The sequence below is a fragment of the Vollenhovia emeryi genome, unplaced genomic scaffold, assembly GCF_000949405.1.
Source record: "Vollenhovia emeryi isolate VEMERY1.0 unplaced genomic scaffold, V.emery_V1.0 DF939185.1, whole genome shotgun sequence".
In the NCBI taxonomy this organism is placed as follows: Eukaryota; Metazoa; Arthropoda; class Insecta; order Hymenoptera; family Formicidae; genus Vollenhovia; species Vollenhovia emeryi.
The window spans coordinates 353,652-365,930 of record NW_011967181.1 but is presented as its reverse complement, the minus strand read 5'-3'; the positions used below and the strand labels follow the sequence as shown (position 1 = coordinate 365,930).

The 12,279-nt window shown below is 39.8% G+C and overlaps 1 protein-coding gene across 1 annotated transcript in view; it reads right to left on the bottom strand.

Annotated features, from left to right (window-relative positions):
• The window catches only part of LOC105562628 (sodium channel protein 60E-like), a 74,706-nt gene that overhangs the window by 2,421 nt on the left and 60,006 nt on the right, over positions 1 to 12,279 (bottom strand). The window contains exons 5-12 of the mRNA XM_012013621.1: positions 9,257 to 9,334; positions 7,465 to 7,606; positions 6,738 to 6,872; positions 6,290 to 6,504; positions 3,888 to 4,363; positions 3,173 to 3,261; positions 1,322 to 2,676; positions 765 to 1,080 (exon numbers count right to left, since the gene is read on the bottom strand). Coding sequence (XP_011869011.1) covers positions 765 to 1,080; positions 1,322 to 2,676; positions 3,173 to 3,261; positions 3,888 to 4,363; positions 6,290 to 6,504; positions 6,738 to 6,872; positions 7,465 to 7,606; positions 9,257 to 9,334 — 2,806 coding nt within the window. The remainder of the gene's footprint in view (positions 1 to 764; positions 1,081 to 1,321; positions 2,677 to 3,172; positions 3,262 to 3,887; positions 4,364 to 6,289; positions 6,505 to 6,737; positions 6,873 to 7,464; positions 7,607 to 9,256; positions 9,335 to 12,279) is intronic.

Genomic DNA, 12,279 nt, shown 5'->3' with positions numbered 1-12,279 from the left:
AATAAACGTCAGCTTATATTTATTTATATATTTTAAATCTTTCTTTACAAATGCAAACTCTATAATTTATCAGAGATCAGAAAATATTTTTTCAATTATTTCATCTTTCATGCATCTTTCATTTGAGTTCAATTAATAATTGTCCATCTGATACCCCATACACAAAACAAAATATATAACATGCATTTACAGTAAATTAACGCGATCATTTTAAATTATACGCGATACAAATGGAAGCGTACTGACAATGAGACATGTAACTTTCGACATACCTGGATCCACGGGGCCACACATAAAACATATAGAAAAGGAACACGGAAACAACGTTCAAACAATTATCACGCGTGTTTCATCCAATGTGATCTCAATAATTTCATCTTATTATATGTACAAGTTGAACCATCTAAGTTCACGGCGTAAAATAATTATTGTTGTATGTACAAATTTCATTACCAGCATAAATTTGAGAATTTGCCGAATCAAAAATCACTTAATAATCATTGAAAGCTTCAAAAACGATATATAATATTAACCTGATTTATTCTGCACTATTTAATGGCATACAAGTAACATTTAAAAAAATTTTGTTAGCAATAAAGATTGTAAGCGTTATTTATAAAGTTAGATGGCACATCCTGAATACAAATATATAATGCTTGGAGGCAAGCAAAGGAATCGACAAACACATTTCATGCCACACGTATGCGATCGCACACAGTTTTACATTTGACACCGACTGGGCGCGATACTTTGATCGTACTTACGAAAACGATTATAAAATCCAGGATTGTCCAGAAACTGGTGAAGTATTTACAGAAGCCTAGGGCTAGCCATTTCAGGAGCATCTCGGCGCTGAAAAGTGCGCAGAAGCCAAGATTGGTCCAATAGAGAATCTTCTTCAAAAAAGGATTGTCGTCTAAATAGATGTCCTCGAAGCACAGCGTTATGGAAGATGCGAAAATTAAAACTAAGATCATCCATTCGAAAGCGGGCGTGTCCACGACCGACAGGACAGCCGTACGAACTCTTATCCACTTCTTGCCGAGATCCGTGGCGAGGCAACGATTGATGCAGCTGCACCTAAACAATTCCAATATTACGTTCCAATTGCAATTTAAACATTTAACGAAATCAGATAAGCAAACGAATGAGCATACAAGAATCCTGAGAAGAATATGCAATTTGTATCTTTACAAGTGTGAGTTTTTAAAATATAATTTTAAATCTTATTTTAACTTTTATTATAAATAATTTCAGTAGATATGTGCAGTGTCTGTATTTTATATCATGTTAAATCAATAAGACTAAAAATACATCTTACTTTTGATAGAAGTGTTGGGGAAAGCAATCAAGCGGTTCCTTGGGTGGCTTGTTTCTGCCGAATCCGGGAAACGAGCCCAATCCGTCGATGTATCTTCCCTTACTGTCTTTTCTACCGCCGACCGTCAGTTCGTCCACGTAACTTACGAGGGTATGCCAAGGACGCTTTCCGATATTTTCTTCGTTTCGAATGGTCGGCTTCTCCTCCGGCAACATGGTTACTTCCTCGTCCGGGTTGACATCCTTGAGTACCTCCAGCTCTATACTCTCTTCGGGATTGGTCTCGTTACTGTTGCCCTTCTCACTCAATTTTTTATTCTCCTTGACCATCTCCTGACTGCTCTGACTGTAAGTGGTGAGAGTAGCCTGACGATAGATCGGATCGTACGTGAAGACCGGCTGATTGAGACTCTCCTGATACGATCTATTATAAATATTGTCTTTGGGAAGGCTCAGTACGGTTTCCTGGATCGCGTACTTCTCTTTGTCGGACTTGTCCATCACCTCGCGCACGATCTGCTCCAACCGGATATTCTTCTCGTTCTCGGAATTCTCTTTCCGGTGCTTCTGCTTACGTACGATCGACCGTATGCGATCGAACGAACGCGCGAGCTTCGATTCCTCGCCGACTTCCTCTTTCTTCTGCTTCAGCTCTTCGGAATTGAAGCTGTTGAGCAACAACGCCAAGAAGAGATTGAGGACCATAAAGTTGCCCATCACCAAAGCCGGTAGGAAGATCGCGAAGCACGTACTCGGCCCGTCGTCCCTTTCGGCACGCATGCAGTCCCACAGCGGCTCGATCCACTCGCCGCACAGAATGCGGAATATCATCATGAACGAATGGAAGAAATCGTTGAAATTCCATCGCGGTACCGGATCCGGATAGAACTTGTCCAAGGTGTAGTCCTTGCTAAACAGCTGCATTCCAATCACAGCGAATATGTAAATCACGATCACCAGCACAAAGGTAAGATTACCGAGCGCGCCTATCGTCGAGATGATGATGCTGAGGAGGACCTTCATGGTCGTCCAGGATTGCGCGAGCTTCAGAACGCGCAACAATCTGAGACCACGTATCACCGAAAGACCGTCTACCAGCTCAAACGTTAAATCGATAAGCGACGCAGAAACGATGATCAAGTCGAAGTTGTTCCACCCGTTATTGAAGAAGTCTTTGCTCAACGCCAGGAGTTTCAGGAAGCATTCGAACGTGAAGATGCTGGTGAACACTTTGTTGCCGATGTTGAGCGCCTGCCGTATCGACTCACTCATGCCATGGTGCTCCATCGCCAGGAAGCCAGTATTCAAGACGATGCAGAGGGTGATCATCAGTTCAAACAGAGGATCTCTCACCACCTTGACGCAAATTATTCTACCATTTGTTTCCACGTTCCAACGGCATAGATACAGAAGAATAGTTTGGAAATTTCTACATACGATCTGATTTTCTCCTTATTAAATTAATATTAATAGTTTCTATCTTTTAAGTTCAAAATTTATTATATTAAATATTATTTATTATTTGGCACAAAAGAATAAAAATCACATTGAAATTTTATTAAAGAAATAAACGTCCCGATATTTTTTGTTATCACCTTTAGAAATTACGTCCGTAATCCGTATAATCCTAAAAATTGAATTAGCGAAACGTGATGAAAGACGAGGTAAATCCTAATATGATTACGCGCCTCAAAAAACTATTTCGTGTGGGCAGAACCAGGTCAACGTTAAGTATGTTTTACTTCAGTCTGACGCTAATTAGTGGTCGTTTATTTGGGTCAATCACGTCTAATGCGTAACTAACCCGGATCCATGGTTAAGATTTTAGAAAAGCGGACATCAGTAAGTTTACCTTATACAGGCAGTTCTGAAATCTCAGCCATCCTTCGTAATCAACGCAGCATTGAATACACTTATCGCAGTTTCTATCTGGAAGATCATCTGTAATCATATAATACGTTATTTTATCCTCAATGTACATTTAATAAAAATCTGAATGTTTTAAATTTAATTAAAAGATATATAATGGAGATAAAATTATAATGTTTTATTCGCATTGATAGCGCATTAATGCAAATAGTACTAATTCAGATATAGCTGATTTTGAATAAATAATGCAGTTTGTGAGTCAATATTATCTATTGCAAGCTTGGAATATTTGATATTGAATATTTTAATTAACTACAGAGTATTGCATATAATTTGAAAAAAAAACAAGAAACACTTGATTTTAACCAAAGATATATTGCATATAATTTATATGATTAAGTAAAACCTGGCGCTAAATTGATTAGAGGATACATAAATTTTAGTCCGCTAATGCAGTTACATAAAACAGCGTTTGCGCGACAAATATTATCTATCGTAACTTTTAACATTCAACATTGAGAATCATGAATTTTAATAAAATCACAATAACAATATTGATAAAGTAAGGTCGACAAGTTTTTCTTAATTGAGGGAAAATCAACTTCAATTTCACCCGGAAATTTCAAGCCGCTAATGCAAATAGCGACAATATTATTTCAATAAATAAACACTGACGGCATGCCGTAGTTTTCACTCACCTAAAACTACAATGTGCGACAGGTACTCTGGCGGCAGCGCGTACATATGTTTCTTGGTTTTGACCCCGTTGCACTTGAGCACTCGAATCTCCCGATTGCCAGTCCTCACCGACACGGTGACCGGCGCAGGTGGGCAATCCGGGCGCATTTGTTGAGCCGGTTGGACCCTGCTGTGCTCCCTCGGGGATTTCTCCTGTGACTTCTCGGCGCGATGCTCCCGCAACTCTCGCTTATCGTGCTCCTCGGCGGATGTAACATCGTCGCCGTCGTGGTCATCCACCACCCCGGAGTCATCCAAAGACGACTGTTGATTGCTATTGTTGCTGGCTTGCCTGGAGTGCAGCATACCCCGATTTGGCGCCAGTCGGTGAACCGTATTGGGTTCCGGCGGTCTAGGACTGATGTTCTGGAGCGGCAAGTGAGAAGGTCGTACACTCGAGTGCCTGGGACTTGGACTCGGGCTGGGTGTAATGGATCTGTAATAGAATTCAACGTTATACTTCACGATCCTGTCCTACAATGAAATCTAAACGAGAAATAATCAGTTTTGACAATCCATACAATTGATGTTACTTTTATATTTGATATTCGACAACAGTTTCTTTTTTCATACGATATAGAATATTCGGACAAATATTAATCAAACTGAAGTTATTTTGAAATTATTTTCTTTGATTTCTATATCATTCTATATATAATTTTTGTAAATATCTAATTAAGTGGGCGTGATGGACGTTTAAGTTTTTAATCGCTACAGGATCTAGCGAATTGCAATTTTAAAGGGTTAAGATCGTACCGGACGAATCAACGATTATTCGAAGCATTACACTAATTAGACTCGGGGCTGTATGGAGTTGCAGCTAGGTTCAACGCGAAATCGATGCTTATAGTAATGACATTAACTCTGGGAATACCCAGGCACTTCCTGATTGCATGTGTTACTAAATCAGGTCATTCCAAAGCTTGTAAGTGTTAAAATATAATAACTTTAAGAAAGTTTGCAATTCATTGTTAAAATTTATTGATCAATGTATTAATTAGAAAACTTATAAAAGACGTGATGTAAGATAAAAAAGAATTTAAACAAGATAATTTTTTTATAATGTGACTGTCACAGGGACTTTGCTGTAAATTATGAAAGAAAATAATGTTGTATTAGTCAGAAACTAAAGCCCTTTTTTATGCCTGCGATGTCACAATCAGGTTCTTCAAATAATAATAATAATAATAATCGCTATTCGTTCTATCTAATTTCTTTAACCAAAAAGGAGCCTAATTTTTCTTAAAAGAAAAAATTGAAGTACCGACATTCAAATAATTTAATTATGAGCAATTGAAATAAAACAATGTAAATGCATTAATTTTTACGGACAAATAAATAACAAAATTTGATTCTCTAATTAATTTAAAGCAAACTTTGATTTAATAATATTGTGATATAATGAGAGATTATATAGCTGCAAATGATTAACAAGGGGCAGCGCATAGTGTCTTCTTGTAAGGAAAACCGATAAAATTTTCCCTAAACCATAAAACGATACCACAAGTCGACAAAAGGAACCGTAGATGAAGACAGTAGCGATAATTCTGAAGTAGATTGTACAAAGTTCGTTGGAATACGCGTTCCATATGGATGGCCTACCATTGTGAAATTGCAAGACAGCACATTTCCCTTCTTTTCTTTTATTACAGTTTCTTGGAAATGAGGGCGTTTATGATGTTTCTTTCTTTCCTTCTGTCTTTCTAGAACCAGCTTGCTACAGTTTAACGACTTTGCAGCAAGCTACATATACGTACATACCTATGTATGTACGTATGTACGGGTATTTTAGATATTACTTTAACCCTCCGTATACGGTAAACGCATGAAAGCACCGAATGCTTTTAACGTGGAGATGCTGACAGGATTAAGATCGCTTTCGTTACACTTGCTACAGCTTTTTACTTAAAAAAGCAAGTGCCATAACTTTATACATGAAAAGGTATTTTCATATTCTCACTCGTTAGTTTTGTCACAAAGCGTTATTTTTTCTGAATAAAAGCAAAAAACAAATTTACATGCAATTCATGTCTTCTGAACTTCCTCATTTACAAAAGCTTTGTACGTGAATTAACATTTAGAAGTTTTTATTTATATTTTTCCAAGTGTTAAGAAGCTAAAAGCATTTGTTTTATAGAATTTTCTCAGTAATTTCTTTCTTTCTAGAATAATTTGTAAAATTTTGAATATAAACAATTACGCTGATATGTTTAGTACTAAGCGTTTTCTCTGTTGAACAAGTCTAAAAGCCCCACTTTATTCGTATGACTCAGTAAACGAGCACGACACACGCGTATCCGATAACAATCGTCATGACAAATCGAGCCGTAGAAAAGTCGGTCGTAAATACAGATATAGAAACCTGCTGCGTGCACCACCGTTTTTCTCGTGACCGACGCTGCTCCTCCCACGCTTTCTTCTACGCGTCTTCTTCCTCGTATAACTACTGAGCAAGACTCCTTTACGGGCGTCTATCCTCTTCTGTTTATCTTTCGTCAGTGTCTTAATGTTGATTTTCGACGGATCGAAACTGAACGTCGAATCCTCACGGTGATCCGTCAAGTCTTTCCTTCGTTCCTGCACACAAAATACTCGGTTAAATGTAGACAGGATAATAAGAGGCGTGATACAAGTGATTAATCAAACGTTCGATATATCAAGTTATTGTACGAATTTTTTATGCATTATTGTAGAAGTGAACGTAACTCTATTCGCTTTTTCTTCGTGTGGCGTTATCGAGTTAATATTTCGAAATTCAGCTTTAAAGTAAGACAAGGAAGTATGTAAAAACTTGAAATGAGATGGCATACCTCGTTCGTAATCTCGGCTTCTTCTTCGTAACTCAACGCTACGACGGCCAGCATCAAGTTTAGCAGATAAAATGATCCAAAGAAAACGACGATTGTGAAGAACGTGACGCTAATAGGTCCGCATGCTGACAACACCTGTTCCGCCAAACTTTAGTTATCATTTCTATAATGAATAACCGTATCAAGTATTTATGGTAACAAATATGATTGATATATATATCGTTGGTATTTTTCCGGGAGATGCAACAATCTCAATTTCACTCGCAAAAGAAATAAATTCCAATTTATGTACGCAATATTCGATAACAACGTTCAACAAAAAAATGTTTTTTTCCGAGCACAAGCTCTTTTTGCAATTTTTACCGAAAATTTCCTAAAATTGTAACCTGATGGAGCAATTTGGTAACCGTGATCTTATTCAAAGTCTGTGAAACTAACGGGAATCGTCGATTACCTTGATTCTTGTGCATCTTTTTAACAGTTATTTTTAAACATTACTAAATTTATTCTTCCACTAATTTCCTTAAATTGTCGTTCGTTTAATACCAATTCAGAAGAAAGCAGGTCAAAACGAATAGCGAAAGCTTTTCAAGGGAAATCATTTTATATAATTTTCTCTAAAGGACACGTCGTAGGAATTTGGAGGCACGAAAAAGTGTACGACTTTTGCTACAGTCTCCATTTATATCGCGAGACGCGAACAAAGAAAAATCTTTCAGACGGCGACCTTGTTGTAGACGTCCTCCCAGTAATCCAAGGTAATCAGCTGAAAGGTTGTGAGCATCGACCACAGGAAATTATCGAAGTTGGTGTAACCGTGGTTTGGATTAGGGCCAACGCAGAGACAAGTGTAGCTCTCGTTGCAGTGTCTGGAAAATAGGTAAGACCCACATTGCCGACACTGCAATATCCGTGATAGCCGTGAGAACATTTCAAGTGTCCGCAGTACATCATCAAGTGTGGAAATATTACTTGCTGCGGTCTTTACCGCGCCAGTATTCAGCCCGTCCAACTATCGACTACCCCGCACTTGTTAGGCAAGAATAATTAACACCTCATTTCTACACGAAATTAAGATTGTAAAATCACAACTGTGTAACTCCTGTCATCATGTTCCGCAACATGTTTTCTCTCCGAAAGAGAAAACATTATTTCATCATACACTTTTAATTTCTTTTCCAACATTCTTTACACAATTAAAAGACAATTGTATTGACGTGAAAAATTGCTACGGGCGTAATATTTCCACAAGTCGGCCGAGTTCTTTACAGGAATGTCTCATCGAAAGTGCAAAGAAACCGTCAACTCGGAACATATCGATCGAATAAAAAGCCTACTTTCCGCAGGACACCGCGCACCGATACCGAAAGACCGCCGTAAAGTTCATGCGCCGCCGTAAAGCAGTAAAGCTTTTGCAAACTTATTTATACTAGCCGAGCGAATTCCGTCGCGCGTACGTGCGCCCAGCGTAATCATTTGGGAAATGGATGCTCCCCGAAAATCGTTAAATATAGAGATGCCCTCGCACGTTCGCCAAAGTGCATGAAGTAAACCGATCGGATGAACGACACGTTTGCGGGACCAAGTTATAACCGGATATCATAATGGAAATATCTTTACGTCGCTCGTTAACTAGCAGCTATGAGAAATAGTCAGTACCGTCGGTGATTATCTGTAATTCAGTTCGCCGACGATTTTACATAATTGCCAATGATCAACGGGTGATTTATGTTTTATCGTAACGAGAGCGAGTATTACGTTTCTGGAAATCGCTGGGCGCCAACTTCGCCAACGTATACACGCTTTGCAGCGCGTGACGAAACTTACGTTAGACGAAAGAAGAATCATTTTTATGACGAATACGTCGTTCTCGATTCAACGCTCGAAATGAGAGGCTAACTATAAAAGTTCCAAAAGCTACACGAGAAAGCTATTAAGGGCATTAGCAATCTCTATTTGAAAATAATGTTGTTTAACTCAATAGCACAGTTATTAATGAGAAAAATAATATTTCATTAAAACGCGAGCGTCAAGTATTAATGCTGTTATTGAGTTACTCGAATTAAGTTAGATTACTGTTAGCTATTTCTGTTAATTGTGTTCCATTTATGTTCTTTTTGTCTTCGTCCATTGATTTTCTCTCCAGGGAGACACGAAATTTCTGAACTGAACACTAGTTCTCTTCGCAGATGCTTTACTTGATTCCGAGTAAATTTTTCCGTGGCGTGGAGTGAAATTTCCGTCGGGTTGTCGAAGACTGCCGATTTCTCCAGTATCGAGAAGAATGAAGGTTGAGAGAGAGAGTGACGTTGAGAAATTTCGCTACAGAACAGACGTATATCGACACGGAGAGGCGCATCCTCGCAAATTTGCCATTTTTCTCGCCTCCTTCGCAATCTCCTCGCAAGGGGGAAATCGAGTGGCACTCGTCTGAAGATTGACGTGAGGTAATACGACCCTCGCATCACTCGAATTAGCTTATCTCAAGTGGGATCGGAGATAGGCAGAGAGACACCAACCTGGCGCCGGTTACGTTGCCGCAGATGATCGGCTCCTCGTCCTCGTTGAACGCCCAATTGGATGAGTTCCAAGTCCACCTGTTGGCGACACGAAAATTCCGTTAGCGTTCCTGTCCCAGATCCCCACAAGGTTCGCGTTCTCCGGAGATTTAAAGCGAGAGAATTATATATCCGCCGCCTTTCTATGTGTTGTCGCGCGGCAGTCAATTTTATCAGATCAATTTTCCTCCATTTGCTGCTGTCCAATACGGCGCGAACGAATCGAATCAGCTTCGACTAAAATGCGATAAAAAAAAACCGCGATGAGATAAATGTGCAAGATAGCGCCGTTTATATAACCCTTTTTTTACTGCGAGTCATCATTATAATTTGCACATGTGTAACGTTTCCTCTCTTATTCAGAAATCATATTATCAATTACTTTGAATAATTGATAATAGCCAGAGATGAACGTCGCGTCGGTATTAGTTTAGTCAACATCAAGTAAGATTAATTTCTCGTTTTCATTTAACGCTGCATTTGACTTTAGACCGCGGCTCCAATTACCGAAGTGATATACGAAATGGGAATCGTGTGACCGCATTCGGCGAGAATTAACACAGCGAGAGAATACGCGTATTATTTGCTTATATGGGCTTTCGCCTGCGGCCGCGTTTCCTCGTCGTGACGAGCAGAGCAAGATCATCGTATCGCATTGCGATACCTATTCACGACAGGAATACGACCATTCAGTTTAACTGATGCGAAGCGGTATATACCGAGCGGAACAAATTGCCACGTGGTGTTTCACTGTCACTTGCTACATATAATAGTTACAGACGTGATCGTTTCTTTAACGAAAAGAGAGCTTCAAGTATTTTTCTGTCATCCTATTAATATAGTTAATATTTGCTTTAATTTGCCCTGGTAAACATTTTTCTCAGAATTTTTATGCGAATTCGTACACTTTTCAGAAATACTGAGAAAGTCCACTTCTTTTCTTAAAAAATCTGAAAATTTTGGTAAAAAGTTATGAAGTTATTGAAAAAATTTTCACCAGGGTGAACATGAAAAATTACATAAATTTACTTATGGCAAGTCTTGCAGAATCTATATAAATTTAACATAAAAGAAATGTTATTCGAAATAAAGTTGACATTTCGTAGAAGCCTAAATCAGAATGCTGTCGCATTCTATTTGCTACGTGTAAAATTCTTCGTTCCTTGTCAAATACTTGGTAGGACTTGTCGCGGAGCCGATCGGCGCCGCTGTCCGTTCCGTTCGACTGCCCGAATGTAATACCAAGACTCTGGAGGTCCTCGGTACGCCGTGTAATTGTTTACATTATTCGAGAGTTGAGCGCGCTGTGAATTCCAGAAATTGTTTTGCGGAATTACCTGCGGCGCGTCAACGCTTCACGTGTCTTCGCCCGGTTTTTCGAAACTCGATCGCGAGTGGTACCGGGAGACGCGTAGTCACACGTTGTACGAAGGATCAGCGATATTTAAACACTATTGCTTCTGCAAACAGCCAACATTTTATAACTTAAATTTATGATATTTTAATTTACAATAATTCTCGGAGGGCTAAATAAACTTTTCGTCGAATGCGAATCGTACAGAGTTCTCTTCTCACGGAATTGAGTTCGTAAATAATGCGACGTTCTTTGAAACTATTCGGATTTTTTTTCCTCACATAAATTAACTCCGCACACTTGACTGTCGTAAAAAAAGCGCCCCGTGCTTTCCGAGAGTGCCTCTTGGTTTTAATGCGGTGCATCGCGTAACGGCGCGTCCGTGCGTCCCTCCCGAAGAGCGTCGCGTCACGCATTCGACGGGACGTGCACCGAACGCGGATCGATGCTGTCGGGCTGGAAAGCGCGGACAATGAGATCCGCCGACGGATAGCTTCCTAAGCACGCGGCAAGCGGCCCGTTTGGCATCGCGACCGGAAACCCGATAGCGATGCTCGTAAACGCGCGCCGCGCTCGCGCCGAGGGTGCGGAAACGAATGCTCGTTGGGACGCGGTGCACCACGCGCGGTGACGGATTGCGACACGAGCATCCTACCAACACGTGCTCCGTTTTCGCATTTACCGTTTTAATCTACCCGGCTTAATGAAAATTTGCTCTTCCGTTCCAATACTTTTTCAAACAAAAATAGCCAAAAGGCCGCTTTGATATGTCACAGACTTATACTACGATATTTTATTCCCCGCGGTGAAAATCCAAGTCACATAAGTTATCATTAAATACGACATAAATTCCTTTGTTGTTTTCTGGTTTTGAATGCTTTGCGTCATATTCTCAATGCTCCAAGTTATAATTAGCTCATGAGTTGCGGTCAGACGTATCATCAACGTGCTTATATTCTTTCAAAAAGCAGCTCTTGGAGCACCTGTTAATGTATTGTACTTAATTGTTACAAGTATATATACTACGCTTATCTTTTGAGCATTTATATAACACAGATTTTTGCCTCGGGTCATTGTACTAAGTTCATATTACCCTATCGACCCATAAAACAAGTTGAATGATAGCTACATAGGATGGTACGAGCGAGTGATCTCTCGCTGCGCAAGTAGTTACGGCCGACGAATAGCCAGCCGCGTCAGAGAGCATCCGAGCGCGTTGTTTTCGCAACAAGATATTTTGTTTCGGTTACCAACCATAATTGCTCAGAGGTAAAATCTCTGTGTATTTCCTAAGAGATTGAGCATGTTAAGCCTGGAGGGTTTACTAGATTCCTCGTTAATGTCGTTGGTCTTAGGCACCAGATTGTTTGGATCTACCGCTGCGCTTGCGGAAACTGTGCCGTTGATTATGGTCGGACTACTGCGACGATTAAGCGCCGCTTTAAACGATCCTGCACGATTTACATATCTGCGGCGATGTCGGCGATGCACAAAACGTTTATCTTGATTACTCGGAATAATCCTTCTCGCCCTCGTGCCTTTAATCGAACATTTCCTCCTTCGGGGCTACACGATCTTGTTTTGCGACACGAATAAGTCTCTTAATGTGACATTGGTTAATCAGCTTCGT